Here is a 20,222-nt window from a genome sequence, read left to right as displayed (position 1 = left end):
ATTAGCTTACCTGGTGATAGATGTAGAAGAGGGCAAAAAAGTGCCTGTATCTCACATACAGCCATACCACATTGGATAGGCCCAATCTCGTCTGATCTTGGAAGCTAAGCAGTGTTGGGCCTGGTTAGTAATTGGTTGGGAGACCACATGGGAACACCAGGTGCGGTAGGTTTTTTCACATTACTGGCAAATTGTTTTTATTCTCTAGCTATTTAAATTGGAAACTTTTTCTTTTTATTGCCAGCACAGACATTTGGAAGAGGTCAAACAGACACAATAGCCATCACCTAAAGACTTACCACACTGTTTAGGCCCAATTCCAACTGCTTTTGGCAGCTAAACAGTGTTGAGCCTCTTTAGTAGTTTAATTTAAGACCCCCTGCTAATATCATGTCCTGTAGGTCTTTTTACATTACCAACACATGATTTTTTTCAGTAAGCCAATACAGTTAGGAAACTTTCTTATTAGCTTACCTGGTGATAGATGTAGAAGAGGGCAAAAAAGTACCTGTATCTCACCTACAGCCATACCACATTGGATAGGCCCAATCTCGTCTGATCTTGGAAGCTAAGCAGTGTTGGGCCTGGTTAGTACTTGGGTGGGAGACCACATGGGAACACCAGGTGCTGTAGGTTTTTCACATTACTGGCAAATTGTTTTTATTCTCTAGCTATTTAAATTGGAAACTTTTTCTTTTTATTGCCAGCACAGACATTTGGAAGCGGTCAAACAGACACAATAGCCATCACCTAAAGACTTACCACACTGTTTAGGCCCAATTCCAACTGCTTTTGGCAGCAAAACAGTATTGAGCCTCTTTAGTAGTTTAATTTAAGACCCCCTGCTAATATCATGTCCTGTAGGTCTTTTTACATTACCAACACATGATTTTTTTCAGTAAGCCAATACAGTTAGGAAACTTTTTTATTAGCTTACCTGGTGATAGATGTAGAAGAGGGCAAAAAGAGCCTGTATCTCACATACAGCCATACCACATTGGATAGGCCCAATCTCGTCTGATCTTGGAAGCTAAGCAGTGTTGGGCCTGGTTAGTACTTGGGTGGGAGACCACATGGGAACACCAGGTGCTGTAGGTTTTTTCACATTACTGGCAAATTGTTTTTATTCTCTAGCTATTTAAATTGGAAACTTTTTCTTTTTTATTGCCAGCACAGACATTTGGAAGAGGTCAAACAGACACACTAGCCATCACCTAAAGACTTACCACACTGTTTAGGCCCAATTCCAACTGCTTTTGGCAGCTAAACAGTGTTGAGCCTCTTTTGTAGTTTAATTTAAGACCCCCTGCTAATATCATGTCCTGTAGGTCTTTTTACATTACCAACACATGATTTTTTTCAGTAAGCCAATACAGTTAGGAAACTTTTGTATTAGCTTACCTGGTGATAGAAGTAGAAGAGGGCAAAAAAGTGCCTGTATCTCACCTACAGCCATACCACATTGGATAGGCCCAATCTTGTCTGATCTTTGAAGTCTAAGCAGTGTTGGGCCTGGTTTGTACTTGGGTGGGAGACCACATGGGAACACCAGGTGCTGTAGGTTTTTTCACATTACTGGCAAATTGTTTTTATTCTCTAGCTATTTAAATTGGAAACTTTTTCTTTTTATTGCCAGCACAGACATTTGGAAGAGGTCAAACAGACACAATAGCCATCACCTAAAGACTTACCACACTGTTTAGGCCCAATTCCAACTGCTTTTGGCAGCTAAACAGTGTTGAGCCTCTTCAGTAGTTTAATTTAAGACCCCCTGCTAATATCATGTCCTGTAGGTCTTTTTACATTACCAACACATGATTTTTTTCAGTAAGCCAATACAGTTAGTAAACTTTTTTATTAGCTTACCTGGTGATAGAAGTAGAAGAGGGCAAAAAAGTGCCTGTACCTCACTTACAGCCATACCCCATTGGATCGGCCCAATCTCGTCTGATCTTGGAAGCTAAGCAGTGTTGGGCCTGGTTAGTACTTGGGTAGGAGACCACATGGGAACACCAGGTGCTGTAGGTTTTTTCACATTACTGGCAAATTGTTTTTATTCTCTAGCTATTTAAATTGGAAACTTTTTCTTTTTATTGCCAGCACAGACATTTGGAAGAGGTCAAACAGACACAATAGCCATCACCTAAAGACTTACCACACTGTTTAGGCCCAATTCCAACTGCTTTTGGCAGCTAAACAGTGTTGAGCCTCTTTAGTAGTTTAATTTAAGACCCCCTGCTAATATTATGTCCTGTAGGTCTTTTTACATTACCAACACATGATTTTTTTCAGTAAGCCAATACAGTTAGGAAACTTTTTTATTAGCTTACCTGGTGATAGATGTAGAAGAGGGCAAAAAAGTGCCTGTATCTCACCTACGGCCATACCACATTGGATAGGCCCAATCTCGTCTGATCTTGGAAGCTAAGCAGTGTTGGGCCTGGTTAGTACTTGGGTGGGAGACCACATGGGAACACCAGGTGCTGTAGGTTTTTTCACATTACTGGCAAATTGTTTTTATTCTCTAGCTATTTAAATTGGAAACTTTTTCTTTTTATTGCCAGCACAGACATTTGGAAGAGGTCAAACAGACACAATAGCCATCACCTAAAGACTTACCACACTGTTTAGGCCCAATTCCAACTGCTTTTGGCAGCTAAACAGTGTTGAGCCTCTTCAGTAGTTTAATTTAAGACCCCCTGCTAATATCATGTCCTGTAGGTCTTTTTACATTACCAACACATGATTTTTTTCAGTAAGCCAATACAGTTAGGAAACTTTTTTATTAGCTTACCTGGTGATAGAAGTAGAAGAGGGCAAAAAAGTGCCTGTATCTCACCTACAGCCATGCCACATTGGATCGGCCCAATCTCGTCCGATCTTGGAAGCTAAGCAGTGTAGGGCCTGGTTAGTACTTGGGTGGGAGACCACATGGGAACACCAGGTGCTGTAGGTTTTTTCACATTACTGGCAAATTGTTTTTATTCTCTAGCTATTTAAGTTGGAAACTTTTTCTTTTTATTGCCAGCACAGACATTTGGAAGAGGTCAAACAGACACAATAGCCATCACCTAAAGACTTACCACACTGTTTAGGCCCAATTCCAACTGCTTTTGGCAGCTAAACAGTGTTGAGCCTCTTTTGTAGTTTAATTTAAGACCCCCTGCTAATATCATGTCCTGTGGGTCTTTCTACATTACCAACACATGATTTTTTTCAGTAAGCCAATACAGTTAGGAAACTTTTGTATTAGCTTACCTGGTGATAGAAGTAGAAGAGGGCAAAAAAGTGCCTGTGGATCACCTACAGCCATACCACATTGGATAGGCCCAATCTCATCTGATCTTTGAAGCTAAGCAGTGTTTGGCCTGGTTTGTAATTGGGTGGGAGACCACATGGGAACACCAGGTGCTGTAGGTTTTTTCACATTACTGGCAAATTGTTTTTATTCTCTAGCTATTTAAATTGGAAACTTTTTCTTTTTATTGCCAGCACAGACATTTGGAAGAGGTCAAACAGACACAATAGCCATCACCTAAAGACTTACCACACTGTTTAGGCCCAATTCCAACTGCTTTTGGCAGCTAAACAGTGTTGAGCCTCTTCAGTAGTTTAATTTAAGACCCCCTGCTAAAATCATGTCCTGTAGGTCTTTTTACATTACCAACACATGATTTTTTTCAGTAAGCCAATACAGTTAGGAAACTTTTTTATTAGCTTACCTGGTGATAGAAGTAGAAGAGGGCAAAAAAGTGCCTGTATCTCACCTACAGCCATACCACATTGGATAGGCCCAATCTCGTCTGATCTTGGAAGCTAAGCAGTGTTGGGCCTGGTTAGTACTTGGGTGGGAGACCACATGGGAACACCAGGTGCTGTAGGTTTTTTCACATTACTGGCAAATTGTTTTTATTCTCTAGCTATTTAAATTGGAAACTTTTTCTTTTTATTGCCAGTACAGACATTTGGAAGAGGTCAAACAGACACAATAGCCATCACCTAAAGACTTACCACACTGTTTAGGCCCAATTCCAACTGCTTTTGGCAGCTAAACAGTGTTGAGCCTCTTTAGTAGTTTAATTTAAGACCCCCTGCTAATATCATGTCCTGTAGGTCTTTTTACATTACCAACACATGATTTTTTTCAGTAAGCCAATACAGTTAGGAAACTTTTTTATTAGCTTACCTGGTGATAGATGTAGAATAGGGCAAAAAAGTGCCTGTATCTTACATACAGCCATACCACATTGGATAGGCCCAATCTCGTCTGATCTTGGAAGCTAAGCAGTGTTGGGCCTGGTTAGTAATTGGGTGGGAGACCACATGGGAACACCAGGTGCTGTAGGTTTTTTCACATTACTGGCAAATTGTTTTTATTCTCTAGCTATTTAAATTGGAAACTTTTTCTTTTTATTGCCAGCACAGACATTTGGAAGAGGTCAAACAGACACAATAGCCATCACCTAAAGACTTACCACACTGTTTAGGCCCAATTCCAACTGCTTTTGGCAGCTAAACAGTGTTGAGCCTCTTTAGTAGTTTAATTTAAGACCCCCTGCTAATATCATGTCCTGTAGGTCTTTTTACATTACCAACACATGATTTTTTTCAGTAAGCCAATACAGTTAGGAAACTTTTTTATTAGCTTACCTGGTGATAGATGTAGAATAGGGCAAAAAAGTGCCTGTATCTTACATACAGCCATACCACATTGGATAGGCCCAATCTCGTCTGATCTTGGAAGCTAAGCAGTGTTGGGCCTGGTTAGTAATTGGGTGGGAGACCACATGGGAACACCAGGTGCTGTAGGTTTTTTCACATTACTGGCAAATTGTTTTTATTCTCTAGCTATTTAAATTGGAAACTTTTTCTTTTTATTGACAGCACAGACATTTGGAAGAGGTCAAACAGACACAATAGCCATCACCTAAAGACTTACCACACTGTTTAGGCCCAATTCCAACTGCTTGGAGCAATCATAATGTAAGTGCAGACAGGAGTTATCATGCATTTAGGGCAAAGGGCAGATTACTATGTAACCAGATCAAATAAACGAGCCCAGTCCCAGGTGCTAAGGTGCCTAGGCGGAATATCCACCTAGACTCTAGTTGGAGCAATTTCTTTGATCTATCACCTCCCCTAATAGAAGGGGGAAGGTGATCAATCATACGATATCTCAGCGATGTCAGTGGGTGGGCATGATTACAAAAGTGCCGGGCTACCGGCTGTTCGCTATGCCCCTTTGCAATGGCACTCCTGATTGCTGACCTGTGGGCTGTCATACGTTCTTTGAACTGACATTAAGTTTTACATATGTATGTCAGCCCACAGGGACACAGAATTTGATATATAACATAGGTGGACATGCAATTCAAACGATGATTAATAAACATCAATTTCCCTGATAGTGGATGTGGGAATGTATCACCAGCAATCATATACTGGCAAGTAGTGCAGGTGCATCTGATACACCCCTTACGGGTGTTGGCATAAGGATCAATATTTTCATTCAAACCAGAGATATCCGCTCTCACTAGGATATCTCTAAGATTTTTGCCTCTCGTATAGCATGACAGTAACCTAGTATTCTGAAGTCCTAGGTCACCATCGCTCTGCACCATAGGCCACAGATCTTTTGATATTCTATTGATGTTTTCACTGTTAGGGTTGAACTGACATACCCAGGGCATCATGTCACCTTTGTTCTTCTGCTTAGTGGGTTCCCTAATCAGTTTATCTCTATCTAGTCTAAGGACTCTGTCCTTGGCTAGCTGTAGGTCTTTCCAATGATACCTTCTATGTGCAAATTTGGCAATCATGTCATCCATTTCTTTGTTAGCCAAGATAGGATCAGATGTAATTCTCCTAATACGCAATAACTGCGAATAGGGCAGGCCACGTTTCAGTGGCCTCGAATGGAAGCTGTCATTTCTCAACAAGTTATTTCTATCAGTACTTTTTGTGTATAATCATCTCTTAAAGAGATATTAACATCTAGGTACTGTATAGATTGTGAGCTAGTACAATGAGATGGTCATATCAATACATCATTATACACAAAAAGTACTGATAGAAATAACTTGTTGAGAAATGACAGCTTCCATCCGAGGCCACTGAAACGTGGCCTGCCCTATTCGCAGTTATTGCGTATTAGGAGAATTACATCTGATCCTATCTTGGCTAACAAAGAAATGGATGACATGATTGCCAAATTTGCACATAGAGGGTATCATTGGAAAGACCTACAGCTAGCCAAGGACAGAGTCCTTAGACTAGATAGAGATAAACTGATTAGGGAACCCACTAAGCAGAAGAACAAAGGTGACATGATGCCCTGGGTAGTTCAGTTCAACCCTAACAGTGAAAACATCAATAGAATATCAAAAGATCTGTGGCCTATGGTGCAGAGCGATGGTGACCTAGGACTTCAGAATACTAGGTTACTGTCATGCTATACGAGAGGCAAAAATCTTAGAGATATCCTAGTGAGAGCGGATATCTCTGGTTTGAATGAAAATATTGATCCTTATGCCAACACCCGTAAGGGGTGTATCAGATGCACCTGCACTACTTGCCAGTATATGATTGCTGGTGATACATTCCCACATCCACTATCAGGGAAATTGATGTTTATTAATCATCGTTTGAATTGCATGTCCACCTATGTTATATATCAAATTCTGTGTCCCTGTGGGCTGTCATACATAGGTAAAACTGAATGTCAGTTCAAAGAACGTATGACAGCCCACAGGTCAGCAATCAGGAGTGCCATTGCAAAGGGGCATAGCGAACAGCCGGTAGCCCGGCACTTTTGTAATCATGCCCACCCACTGACATCGCTGAGATATCGTATGATTGATCACCTTCCCCCTTCTATTAGGGGAGGTGATAGATCAAAGAAATTGCTCCAACTAGAGTCTAGGTGGATATTCCGCCTAGGCACCTTAGCACCTAGGGGGTTAAATGAGCACCTGGGACTGGGCTCGTTTATTTGATCTGGTTACATAGTAATCTGCCCTTTGCCCTAAATGCATGATAACTCCTGTCTGCACTTACATTATGATTGCTCCATTTACTATGTATCTTGAACAATGTACATACTGTATCTATTTACTTGTAGATTGATGTACTATTGATCGTTATCCTAATGCTGCTGTCTCCTTCTTCCAGTGTTTATGTTCTGTTTCCATGGTGATGGGTGCACATTGATCTCTTTCTGTGAGATCATCATTCTGCGCTGTTAGCTCGAGGTTGGTCTCCACCCCCAGGCTAGGTGTGCTCACTTGGGGCCTTATTCGAGTTCACTCTTTCAGACAAAATCCTTCTTAGATGGACAAAACCATGTGCACTGCAGGTGGGGCAGATGTAACATGTGCAGAGAGAATTAGATTTGGGTGGGGTTTTACTTCAAAGTGAGATCTATATTGCAGTGTTAAAATAAAGCAGCCAGTATTTACCCTGCAAAGAATCACCAAAAAATCACCAAATCTATTTCTATCTGCACATGTTACATCTGCCCCCCTGCAGTGCACATGGTTTTGTCCATCTAAGAAGGATTTTGTCAGAAAGAGTGAACTCGAATAAGGCCCTTGGTGTGTTTTCTCTATTTAAGGTAAGACTGTTTATTCTATGTTTTTATACCTGATGAAAATGCCGCTACAATAAAGGCATTGAAACGTTGTAATAACCCACGTTTGTGGGCTGAATTATTACTTTGAAAACCAGACGCCAGGAGTGCTATACCATCCAACGCTGCTATACAGTTATATATATATATATATATATATATATATATACATATATACAGTATACATATACACACACACACACACACTTACCCCTTCCACGTATGCAATGGAGAAGCAAAGAATGAACCAGCAGGCAGTATTGATGAAAAAAAAAAATGTGTAGTCAAACAACATGTACACAGAATTCCACATGTTAGACCAGGCTTGCCTACCCTCCCGCATTCACTGGGAGGCTCCCGACTTTTCCCTGAGCCCCTGCTGCCCCGCAATCCCCCTCAGCCCTCCCGGTTTTTGTGACCCCCATTGCAATCTAGACTGCGCGTATGTCTGGAAATGGCAGGGGTCGGCATGCACTCGTGAGGTCACAGCCGGGCACTGCTGCAGTGGCCATGCTGCTGTGTGCACATTACAGGAAGTCACTGCATCATAGAGAGCCGGCAGCCGGGGCTTAGTTTCTCTAAAGCTGCCCACCACACACACAGAGCAGGCTCTGGCTGGGCTGGCTCCGTGCATCTGCAGATCAGACCAGCCCTGCTCTCCCTGCTCCTCTCCTTGCTGAGATGCCTCCTCACCATGCTGCCGGGTCCCTACACCTCCTAAGAAGAAAAAAGCAACACAGAAAGGTATAGACTGGGGGAGGGAGGCTGTGTGTAATATAATTTAGTGATGTGTAGTGTAAGGCCTGTAATATGGGGGGGGGGGATTGCTGTATGTGCTGTGTAATATGGGGAGGGCTGTTTTCAAATGGTATATAGGGGTGTATGTACTGAGTAATATGGGGGCTAAGTGTAATGTAATATGGGGGGTGCTGTGTGCTATGTTATATAGTTTTTTTTTTCCAGTGCTAAGAGTAATATGGGGGACTGCGCGTATTGTAATGGGGGGTGCTGTATATAATGTAATCTAGTGGTGTGTGTACTGGGTGTAATATGAGGGGGTTGTATATAGTGCAATCTAGTGGTGTGTGTATTGGGTGTGTGTATTGGGTGTATTGGTGTGTGTATTGGTGTGTGTATTGGGTGTAATATGGAGGGCAGTGTAATGTAATATAGTGGTGTGTGCACTGGGTGTAATATAGTGTCTAATATGGTGTGTGTCAAGGTTGCCTACTCCCGCATTCAGCAGGAAGGCTCACAATTTGTGAATGATCCACCTGCTGCCCCGCACTTTAGTTTTAGTTTTTGTGTAAAGCTACCCAGAAATGTGGAATTGTGGAGGTGCAAGTCCAGAATGCCCATGGGAGGGGGGGTGGTGCCTGCATGGGCGACATCATGTGCTGGTGTCATGACGCCACCGCTAGGTTCTGGGTAGCTGTTGCCACAGCGTATGGGAGTGGAGTGGTTTGTGTGTGCAGAGCGCTTGGTGGGTTTTACCAGCGGCAGGAGGCCAGGTGCTGTGTTAAGCTGAGCTGCTGCTTTATGCTGCTGATCTGTTTTCTCCTGCAGTGGACCCCTGCAGTGAATTGGAATCTGTCACAGCAATCTTCTCTCGCTGACTGTGTTCCGGGGACCAGCCTCGAACGCAGCCGCTGCAGTAGAACACAGATCAGCAGGACAGTAAGTGCCCGCCAATCAATTGTAAGGTAGGTAAAGGTAGTGGTGGAACCCTAAAGCCCTGTGCACATGGATCTGCGGCTCCCTGTATGGGAAGCAGGTGGGCAGCTGACATCTGTTCGAGCATATAGACTGATGTTGGGATTATAATCCTCTTTCTATTTTTTAATGAATATTGATGCAAATCGATTTTATGGAAATTGCTGTATATGGATGAATAAAGTGTTTGCGCATTTTTATCTATAAGAAAAGGACTTTCATTTGACATCCACCCGAGCGCCTATTATTCTAGACTCCTATTTCTTTTCTGTATCACTATATTTTTGACTGGTTGATTGAACCAGTAAGGCAGTTCTGGAGCCTGGCTGCTGGGAGGGGTGCTTCTGAAAAAATCACACACCATTCCTTTTAGCCCAGTGTGTATGCCCCAGTGTTGAGCGGTGAGCGCTGCTGCGCGCTCCCGCATCATCGCCGGGAAAGCCGATCATCTGCTGTTTATACCAGCAGATGAGAGGCGTTGAGGACGGCTTTGCATAGCTCTGTGCAATGCAACGTCCTCCCCCCTCCATCGGCGCCGGGCAGGGGGAAAGCCGCTCAGTGTTTATGCACTGTGTATGATGATTGACATCATCGCTGTCCATACACGCTGGGCATAGTCGCCCTGTGTGTATGGACCTTAAGAGTAATTCTAGATGTCTTCAAGCCCCGAAACTGGTGTACATTATATTATACCCATAATCCCTCATAAACCATGTGTATTCCAATATTTCCTTACATGCGGCTTTGTCCGCCGCACACAAGGAAGGAGGAGAAGGAGCCAAGTAGGAGGATAGCAAAGTAAGATGACAAATCAGATCTACAGTAGGTAAATGTTTGATAGCTAAAGAAAAAATAACATTGCTACTTATATCATTTACATTTCTTTATGGAATGCAGTAAATTGACACACTTTTTAATTAATGTATTTCTATTTAATGCAATTACTGTAAAATTATGTCAATGATACCGTCCGCTTTACATCATTTAAATCTTCTGCAGATCATGATCTTCATTTTTAGCACATATGTTTTCAAGACAATATTAGTCCGTTTTGTTGTTTCATTCTTCTTTAATACAAAATTGATATTTCTACATACATTATGGTGAGTAAATCACATTTCATTGCTGTTCCAAATACAGTTATAAAGAGTTGACATTTGCGCTTTACAATTAAGATGAACAGAAGGATAATTTTTTTTAGAAGAGGTTTTTGTAAAACAGAATTGAGTGACCACTGGCTTGCAACCAAATATCTTGGCCCTTCATTTATGTTTTAAAAATATCAGCAATATATTATCATACAGTGCCAGAGTGCCCTTTTTCAAGTTACATTGGCTTTTCTTTAGTTGAACTGTTTTCTTATATCTTATGGTAACATGAATTAGAAATTTGCTAACAGTGAAAACATACAAAATGAGAACATTTCTGCATTACAGACATTCCTTTTAATATTTGTAATGATTTGTTTCTAAAAATTACTTTTTCTATGTTGGACAACAAATTCAATCTCTAATGGCCACCATTGACAAACAACAAGGGTTTATCTATAGATATTGCTGAATTCAATAAAATTGTTGTTTTCACACCACCTTCAACTATTCTCTCCCAAATGGACCTCCAAATAGAACTAATCAGCCACAAATAAATGTAAACCTAACAATGAAGTGAACAGACAATAGATTCAAAGGGCTTGTGAAACCAGATACATTTTAATTTCTTTTAGTAAATACATATTTTTGGTACATTTATCAGAAGCCCAAGTTCTATAGCCTAAGTAATGTGCTAAATTATATATAATTTAACTGTATAAATTGTATCTAATTTGAATGTAATTTAACTGTATAAACAGTCTTGATTATCGATTGATTTACTTTTTAGGAGTAGAAAAGTAGTGTAATGAATAGCAGCTGAACTGTATATGGAGTAGCCATCAACATCTCTACAGTGAAAAAATAGACAGTCTTTGAACAGAATATGAACTGTATCATACATCTTTTCATTTCATTGACATTTGTTTGTTTACAAAAAAAGGAAATACAATATAAAAAGGGGTTTCATTTTAATGTCTCTTAAATGGATACAGATACAATACTTAAAAGCAAGCTACTGCCATACACTCTGAAGTATTATACAAGCTGCACTTTGGATTTTGGGCACACTGCATAATGGACATAAAAAACCCCCACAAAACTGGCCAGTCAGCAAACTGCTGAATAATATTTTGCAGCAGATTCTGAGTCTATACCCTCTCAAATTTAATTTCAGAAGCTGGGAATTTTATTATTTAAGAAATACACTATTTTTTTTGTAATATGAGAAGTCTTCTCAAAGAGGCAACACAAGTATTATACAGAAGAGATTGAATTCTTCTATACGATTCAAAATAAGGATATGTGAAACTTGTTATGAATATGTTTTAACATAACTACAATTTAAAAGGAATGTTGCAAGTCAGAGGCAGGTATTGGTGGCTCAGTGGGGTAGGTTATAATTAATACAAGCCAAGGTTCGCACCACCAGCCTGTTTAATGTCCCTTTAATTGACGCAGTGCTTTAAAAGGACTCCTGGTTAGGTTAAGACACAAGCAAAAATAAATAAATTTAGCCAGTTCACAAACATTGTGTGTACTGTGTGTGAACATTTCTACTTTAAAAGACTTAAAATAACATGAAACTCAAGAACGCAACATTAGTTTTCACTATCCTTTTAAAAAAAGAACATAGTTACGCTAGTTGGGACCAAATTTGATACGAAATCCATGTAAATTCTTGAACAGTGCTTGAGGTACCACACCAAAAGCATTTGGAAACAGAAGTCACCCAAGTCTCAAGAATTCTCTCGACACCATAGAGATCTGAATGTGACTTATTCTGTAAAATGTAATAAACCTCCCACTCCTGGTGCCAGAGTCTGATTTCCATTTTATGAGTTCAGGCTTTTTAAGAGGGTCAGCAGAGACTGCAGTGATGAAAGTGGTTGACCATGTACACTTTTGATGGCTTCTTATGTTGCATAGTGATCAAAGCTGCCCAGATACTCCAAACTAGCCTGGTAACAAAATTGATATTCATCCTAAAATGGAATGAAAGGGAAAAAATGTTTTTCCATTTTTGTTTATTTGACATTTGATACAAACACAATCACGGCTTCATTATAATATGATTTATAAACAGAAAAGGAGGCGTCCCTAAGGAGAACAGATCATAATAGAAAATAACATACTATATAGGGGTGTGGTAAAGCTTATAATGGTTGACAGTCAATAGGACAACCCCAAAATGTTGACATGCACAAGGCCAACACTGGAAAATGATTGACACAAACAAAAGTTTGACCTGGAAAAGGTGTACACATGAAAAGGCTGACATGAATTTTTCACTTTTTCTGGTGTCAATGTCAACACCCGAGCAAGTGTATCTCCATTTAGTGTACTCATTTGCTCGCCAGGCTTTAGGACAGGTGCCTCACACTGACCGGCGGGAGTCCACATGGATGGTAAAGTATGGAAAGGTTAAAAAAAAAAAGAATTCAGGAAAAGTATATAGATAAAAAGGTTGACATTATAATGACTGTCAACCTAGACACTGTCTGCAATTCAGATGTAGACAGTTATTTATATGTGCCTTATGATATGCATGATGATTACTGTAATGTGCATACCTTCCAACTGTCCTGATGCTCTGCTCTACAAAGCAGCGGGTGATCCCTGAATAGTTGCTATGTGCATGAAAATGGCGTTTACACAGTGCAAGGAGGTTAGCCAAGAGTTGTCCAGGGAATGCTGGGTGCTTTTCCAATTACCACCACCCACACAAGGCCACACACCTTTTGGACATGTTGGTCTGAATGAATGTCTACGTGGAAGGCTGAATATATGAGCAGACAGGTAGTGTTCCCTAAATAGTACACCAAATTTTAATAATAAATGCATTTCTAATCCACTTGCCTCATACATAGACAAAAAGTTGGGGTGAGAAGGGATTTATTCACACAGTGGCTATGGAAGCAGAATTACAATTTTCTGATAATAAAATAATATGTGGCTTGCAATAACAATCCAAAGCACAGCAAAAACAAACAGCAATATTGTAAAATAGACCTTAATACAGGGCTTGACAATTTTTTTTCAAATCTAGGAGCCAGGACAAAAGTGTAGGAGCCAGACAAGCTTAAGGGTGCCTATACACAGTGCAATGTGCACCATACAGTTTATTTAAATCGCATCACATACAGGGGTAGATGTATGAAACAGTGATAAGGGAGGAGAAGTGATAAAGTACCTGGTACTTTATCACTGGCCAATCAGCTTCTGACTGTCCCTTTTTAAACCCAGCCTGTACCTTAACAGTCAGGAGCTGATTGGCCGGTGATAAAGTACAAGGCACTTTATCACTTCTCCTCCCTTATAACTGCTTCATAAACCCACCCCTTAGTTCTAAACGCATGTGATGTGCTAAAACCGTATTTTTTTTTATAGATTTTCCACTCCTGTAACACTCCAAACATGATCTAGCTGCTCTCACTCACCTAATACTCGGTAACACAAAAACGGTCTTAGGTTTATAGATCATAAAAAAAATCTTTCTTGCAAATTGCAATGTATGTCCCTAAGACAAGCGTGGTGGACATTGTTCTCTTCATGTTTCAATTTCAAACACGCCTTCTGTCCTGAATCTTAAAACAGATAAGCTGATGCCTTTCTAGAGAAAGATCCATCCATTGTGAATACAGCAGTATTGTCTATGTCTCCACCACCAGGGCAGAAATTTATTGACTCGTTTGCATAAAAAACTCATTCCTTGGATTCAAGCCTCACATTTTTCTGGGCACTGAGGAGCACAATGCATTTCCCAAAAACTTACCTCTGTCTGCACCATTGCTGGTCTTTGAGTTCGCAGCATCTTTACGGTTTGAAAAACATCTACAACACCTTCATAACGCATTCTTTCTAGAACTATACTTAGGGTAATGAATACCCCAGTTCTGCCAACTCCAGCACTACAAAAGAAAAGGTAATGATATTTTGTAATTAAAATATAAAGTTGGAAAATTAACAAGACAATAATGGGTACTTGTTTCCTAGCACGGCGCCCAATTTTTGTATGATGACAATGAATAGCTTTAACTGCTATAACCAATTTTTTCTGTTAGTGGTTCCAGCAGTGTCACAAATATAATGGCTAATTACTGTATTTCATTAAACACCTACATTGTTTTTACTACAATACAAGAGCACATATTTCTTAAATCACCAAAGAGAAGGGTGACCCTTTATTCAAATGTATGAAAGAATATACATTTTATTATTAATATTTAAATCTAGAAATACTTATTTTAATACTCATACTAGATACCCATCACATGGTTTGCAAGCAATGAGTAAGCTAAATTAATAGTGATGTTATAATTCCAAAAGGCAAAATATGTGCTATACGATTTTCCTATAAAATTGAGTTTTCTATTCATATTCACTTGTTACACATTTCATATAAAACAGACCTGGTATTGCTTTATCAACTCTCCCCTTCCTGGGCAGGTGAAATCCCGGCATTCTATAATTAACTAATACCCCTTTCACACCGCAAATTCAGGGTCACTCCCGGGATTTGGACATGGGTCCATACCAGGAGTAACCCAGCATTTGAGCTGTTTGCTGCTCACAGTGACCCTGCTTATTGCACGGTCGCTGACATCATCCGGGGGGGGGGGGGGGGGTGGAGTGGCAGCGTGTCAGGCGGGGGCGGGGGAGCACTGAGCTGACGCTGCTGCCTCCTCCATAGTAGTGAACGGGACCCAGGTCGCTCAACCCGGGTTACCCATTCAGACTTCCCAGCAACCCGGGCATAAATAACAATGCTTTTATTCTGGGTTTGATTGCCAGGATATTCAACATGGCCCTTTCACACCGCATGCCGACCCAGGGTCGACCTGGGTTATTTGTGCTGCATGAAAGATTTGGGTTGGGTTTTACTTAAAAGTGAGATCTATATTGCAGTGTAAAAATAAAGCAGTCAGTGTTTTCCCTGCACATAAACAAAATAACACCCAAATGTAACTCACTCTGCAAATGTTACATCTGCCCCACCTGCAGTGCACATGGCGCACAGGGACATAGAGAGAGCGGGTACGGGAACAGGGTCCACAAAGTACAGATGAGAAACGGAAGGCCATCAAATGTACCAGTTTCTTAATTATAATCTATTTTAATCTGTACCTTAGGTTATAAATTATAATAATAGTCCCCAGTGGCGGCTCATACCCTTGTGGAGGAGGGGGGCTGACGCGATAAACATCCATTTGCAGCCTTGGGTGCAGGGACCAAATAATTTGATGGTTGCCAATCATTAAATGATTGCGAAGGAGCACACAAAAGACACTGGGGCAGATGTATTAAGCCTTAACAAGAGATAAATGCAAGGGTGATAAGGAGAGATAAACGTCCAGCCAATCAGCTCCTTACTGACTTTTTTCAAACACAGGCTGTAACATGGCAGTTGGCAGGTGATTGGCTGGATGTTTATCTCTCCTTATCACCCTTGGATTTATCTCTTGTTAAGGCTTAATACATCTGCCCCCCTGTCTGGTGTCTTAGCTTTGCGTGCTCCCTGTAAGGGAAGAGGGTGGACAGCTGACATCCGGTGATGTCAGTGGTCCGCCCCCGGCAGCAACATCACTGCCAAATTTCTATAAGAACACCCAGCGTTTTCATAGGAACACCCATGAAAACGCTGGGTGTTTTCATGGGCGTGTCCCCTTGCCGCCACACCACTAGCAGTTCGCCATGCCCACTTGCACTCAGCATATGCACATGCGCAGAAGTATGAAATCATTGTTCCGTGCGAACACGCGGATGAGTAAATGAAATAGAGTAACCTCCATTGTTCAGTGTCAGAAGCTCACGGAACACACATCTGTACCCTTCAGCATCTAGAATCCCATTGATTAACTAGTGTAACCGCTTATACTTCAGTTCACTGAAAGTAATTTTCAATCTGCCATTTTTTTTATAACATTGCATATTATAGTACCTACATAACCAACACAACTCACCTAATATTCAGATTTACAGTAATACAATTACCATTGAGCGGTTGCTTTCAAATGGATCACATAAGGCACTGAATATTATATTTACCTGCAATGGACAGATATTGGGCCATCTTGTCCAAACTGCTCTTTTGTTTTGTGTACTTGGCCAATGAAATCAATGAAACCTTCGCCTGATTTTGGCACACCTTGTTCTGGCCAATCAGTGAACTGAAATTGTCGAACTGTGCGAGATTGACCATCCTGTATACAGATATAAATTGCTTATTAGCTTGGAATTTTAACAGCTTTATAATTTCTAAATCCTATTTTACCTTATTTTGATTTAATCAATTCAACACAGCAAAACATTCTTACTCTGCTATCCCTATACAAAATGTATCCCAAATTACCTCTTTTTACGGCTACTTATAATGTACAAGTGTTAAGGTTCTTTGGGGCAGATGTACGAAGCAGCGTTAAGTGCTTAAGTAGCACTTAACGCTAGTAAATGGGATTTTTTACGAGTTGTGGACATGTATGAAAGGGGCTTTTAACGTCCCCCTGAGGCAGCCCTGAACTTAACGTTCAGGCGCTGTCCTCTGGCTTTTAGTTATAAGCTTTAACATCGCAGGCAATGTATTATTGCCTTCCCTGACGTTAAGCCAGTTTTACCCGGACGGGCATGCTGTCACTACTTACTAGCGGAGAGCCGGAGACGCGTCAGGAGAGCTGTGAGAAATCATATTCAAAAGACCGGGCGGCTGATGATTGGCTGAGAGCTCAGCCAATCAGCGGTCGCCCGGTCTTTTGTATAGCGGGGACTCAGCGGGAGAGTAGTGAGAATTCATATTCAAAAGACCGGGCGGCCGATGATTGGCTGAGCTCTCAGCCAATCATCAGCCGCCCGGTCTTTTGAATATGATTTCTCACAGATCTTCCACCGCATCTCCGGCTCTCTGCTAGTAAGTAGAGACAGCATGCCCGCCCGGTCTTTTAAATATTATTTCTGACAACCCTCCCGCCGCATCCCCGATCTCTTCGAGACCCTGCAGCGCAGTATATTAAAACAGCGGGGTCCCTACAGTGCACTCTAAGGTATTAGTTATATCCACCGGGCTATCGTGAGGGATCGGAGCAGCAGGGACCCCAAAAAAAAAATAATGGAAGGGGGGACTGCAGCGGGGCAGCCGGCGGCGCCAGCATGCTGTCAGGAGAGACAATTGTCGGCATGCTGACGACGTGGGAATGGCCAGCAAAGGAGTTGAAAAAAAACTGGAGCGGGCAGCCACTGATTGGCTGAAAGAAGATGAAAAACTGGGATGAAAAAAAAGGCAATTAAAGACAAGAGGTGAGTTAACGATTAACGTTACTCACTAACATCAGCTTAATACATTAGGGTGAAATCTGTCCCTGCTCGTGAGCGTTATGCCAGGAGAAGTGGGAAACGTTAGATTTCACACGTTAAGGGGAGATTGATACATCTGCCCCTCTATTTGGTATTTTGACAATGTAAAATTAAAAAAAAATCCTTGTGTCGGTAATTCAGTATACTGTAGGTAAAAGAAGATCATAGAAATGAATAATAATATACACTCATTTATTTATTTATTATTTATTAACAGTTTCTTATATAGCGCACACATATTTCACAGCGCTTTTCAGAGAATATTTGAACACTCACATCAGTCCCTGCCCCAGTGGAGTTTACATCTATATTCCCTATCACATGTACATGCACACACATTCATTATAGGGTTAATTTTGTTAGGAGCCAAATAACCTACCAGTATATTTTTGGATTGTGGGAGGAAACCGGAGTACCCGGAGGAAACCCACGCAAGTACAGGGATAATATACAAACTCCACACAGTTAGGGCCATGGTGGGAATCGAGCCCATGACCTCAACGCTGTGAGGCAGTAATGCTAACCATTACACCATCCGTACTGCCCCACTAATCCGTACTGCCCCACTAATTAAACTGCAGTATAGGTATAATGTGCATCGCCTCTAATAATTGTGATACTATACACTCTGAGGCTGTAGACTCAATGATATCTAGCCAACAAACCACATTCTGTTAAGAGCGCAATAGAGTCAATAAAAAAAAATCATTCATAGATCATTACTTAAAAAAAAAGTACTGTACACTGCAACACCAAATTGCAGGTTAGTTATGGTTAACATTTTAGGACCATACACTCATTGGGTTATTGCCCTTTGTCCACGTACCTCTACTCTCCTTTCTCCTTTACAGCCCTTCCAGTTGTAGTAGCATCGAGTGCCTTTTTTTTTTGCAACTTTTCCAATAAGATGCAGCCTATTCCCCCCAAAAAACTATATGCAGCATGCCTATATTTTGTATGTGACTAAGGCTTCTATGAGCACGTCTCATGCGGATATAATACATTTACCTGATATTGAGGTAAATCTATTATTATATATAATAATATAATAATAGTTAAATATAGAAAACATGCTATATAGTTAGTTTGTCCCAAAAAAATAAAGGTTGTCCCTTAAAAATATCAATATATGTTACTTAAACTGTATGAGAGGTATATGTTAGTACAGTACTTAAAATACTGTCTCAGTTTCACTCAAACATTTAGACCAGAGAAATATCTCACCGAAATCCTTGATGTCACCATTGTGATATTAACCCCTTCAGTGGTACTACAGAGAATTTTCCAGGCTATGCTTCAGTACCCAGGCTTGGGATTACCACTGTCTACCAAATTTAGTGCTGATCGCTGAGCTCAGCGTCAGCCGCTGCCCAGCTCCACCTCCTTCCCCCAGCTGTGTGCGGCGTGGCTTGCTAACATCATGCCGCACACAGCCAGGTTGCCGGGGGCAGGGCCGGACAGCAGCTGATATAGTGCTCAGCGGCACTGCCCGGCCCTGGGAGAGATAGAGATAGTGATGGGCTATTTTTAGGGAGAGCTGCCCCAAAAAAATCTCCCAGTGGGGAGCGCTACCTAAAAAAAAAAAACCTTTGAGTGCCAAGTGAATTTGTCAGAATAGGTGTGAAAATTGCCAAGTAAACATTTTAATTTTTCATAATGATCTATAATGTTTACCTTACAGTATATAGGAAATATAATCTTTTTTTACACATTTTATTTATTTGAACTTTGTAATAAATGTAAGTGATGCTGGCATCTTTAGCAGATATTTTTAGCAGGCAACCTTGAGTGGCCAATCTAATGAATTCAGATGTAATCAGATCACAGAAACTATAAATAACAGCTCTGTAGTTAAACCATAAGTTTTTACTTATTAACATAATATATGACTTCATGAGAATACATAAACATACTGTAAATGGCTTGATGCTACAATTCTCCTATAGACTTACCCTTGCATCTGTAACCTTAAATTCCCTCAGGATATACTGGGGCATGTTGTACTCAGCCATTGGATCCACTACGAAGTACTGGTATCGAGCAGAACGCTCAGCTGGCCAATACTGATGACACTTTTCCTACAATAGAGGAAAAATACATTTAGTATGACTTTAGATATTTATAACTTTTGGATCATCACATTTATTATTTCTGATCTTCAACTATTGCGATAATGATGGCTAAAATATATAAAACTATATAAAGAGTCAATTAAACCTTTATTTGTTTTTTTTACCTATAACTTTGACACACATGTATGTATTCTAAACACAATCTTCGAAATGGCTGATGAATAATACCAGGTAAGGTACATTTAAGTCCTGGCAGAATCTACATGGGATACAGCACACAAACACACACACACACTATATAAGAGAGAGACAGAGGGCCAGATTATCTAAGCTTCAAAAGTGATAAAATGGAGAGTGATAAACAGCCAACCAATC

The 20,222-nt window shown here is 40.7% G+C and overlaps 1 protein-coding gene, 7 non-coding genes and 4 pseudogenes across 8 annotated transcripts in view; 11 read left to right on the top strand and 1 right to left on the bottom strand.

Annotated features, from left to right (window-relative positions):
* Positions 1-53: 53 nt before the first annotated feature.
* LOC146036666 (5S ribosomal RNA) lies at positions 54-172 on the top strand (annotated as a pseudogene).
* Positions 173-517: 345 nt separating this feature from the next.
* LOC146046109 (5S ribosomal RNA) lies at positions 518-636 on the top strand. Its single transcript, XR_014465747.1, has one exon. It is a non-coding gene; the product is annotated as a 5S ribosomal RNA (ribosomal RNA).
* A 343-nt stretch (positions 637-979) lies between these two features.
* LOC146045948 (5S ribosomal RNA) lies at positions 980-1,098 on the top strand. Its single transcript, XR_014465691.1, has one exon. It is a non-coding gene; the product is annotated as a 5S ribosomal RNA (ribosomal RNA).
* A 346-nt stretch (positions 1,099-1,444) lies between these two features.
* On the top strand, positions 1,445-1,564 carry LOC146037152 (5S ribosomal RNA; annotated as a pseudogene).
* Positions 1,565-1,909: 345 nt separating this feature from the next.
* On the top strand, positions 1,910-2,028 carry LOC146035487 (5S ribosomal RNA; annotated as a pseudogene).
* Positions 2,029-2,373: 345 nt separating this feature from the next.
* On the top strand, positions 2,374-2,492 carry LOC146044415 (5S ribosomal RNA). Its single transcript, XR_014464910.1, has one exon. It is a non-coding gene; the product is annotated as a 5S ribosomal RNA (ribosomal RNA).
* Positions 2,493-2,837: 345 nt separating this feature from the next.
* LOC146046223 (5S ribosomal RNA) lies at positions 2,838-2,956 on the top strand. Its single transcript, XR_014465793.1, has one exon. It is a non-coding gene; the product is annotated as a 5S ribosomal RNA (ribosomal RNA).
* Positions 2,957-3,301: 345 nt separating this feature from the next.
* Positions 3,302-3,420, top strand: LOC146037161 (5S ribosomal RNA; annotated as a pseudogene).
* Positions 3,421-3,765: 345 nt separating this feature from the next.
* LOC146046048 (5S ribosomal RNA) lies at positions 3,766-3,884 on the top strand. The gene has a single exon (XR_014465731.1). It is a non-coding gene; the product is annotated as a 5S ribosomal RNA (ribosomal RNA).
* Positions 3,885-4,229: 345 nt separating this feature from the next.
* LOC146035193 (5S ribosomal RNA) lies at positions 4,230-4,348 on the top strand. The gene has a single exon (XR_014460589.1). It is a non-coding gene; the product is annotated as a 5S ribosomal RNA (ribosomal RNA).
* A 345-nt stretch (positions 4,349-4,693) lies between these two features.
* Positions 4,694-4,812, top strand: LOC146035182 (5S ribosomal RNA). Its single transcript, XR_014460588.1, has one exon. It is a non-coding gene; the product is annotated as a 5S ribosomal RNA (ribosomal RNA).
* A 5,577-nt stretch (positions 4,813-10,389) lies between these two features.
* Positions 10,390-20,222, bottom strand: part of PTPRS (protein tyrosine phosphatase receptor type S) — a 366,190-nt gene continuing 356,357 nt past the window's right edge. Inside the window, exons 33-36 of the mRNA XM_083179390.1 lie at positions 19,728-19,853; positions 16,477-16,631; positions 14,204-14,339; positions 10,390-12,413 (exon numbers count right to left, since the gene is read on the bottom strand). Coding sequence (XP_083035516.1) covers positions 12,345-12,413; positions 14,204-14,339; positions 16,477-16,631; positions 19,728-19,853 — 486 coding nt within the window. The 3' untranslated portion in view covers positions 10,390-12,344. The remainder of the gene's footprint in view (positions 12,414-14,203; positions 14,340-16,476; positions 16,632-19,727; positions 19,854-20,222) is intronic.

The sequence above is a fragment of the Crinia signifera genome, chromosome 1 (assembly GCF_055691185.1).
Source record: "Crinia signifera chromosome 1, ASM5569118v1, whole genome shotgun sequence".
Classification (NCBI taxonomy): domain Eukaryota; kingdom Metazoa; phylum Chordata; class Amphibia; order Anura; family Myobatrachidae; genus Crinia; species Crinia signifera.
The sequence above is the reverse complement of the archived record's forward strand: the minus strand, read 5'-3'. Positions and strand labels throughout refer to the sequence as shown.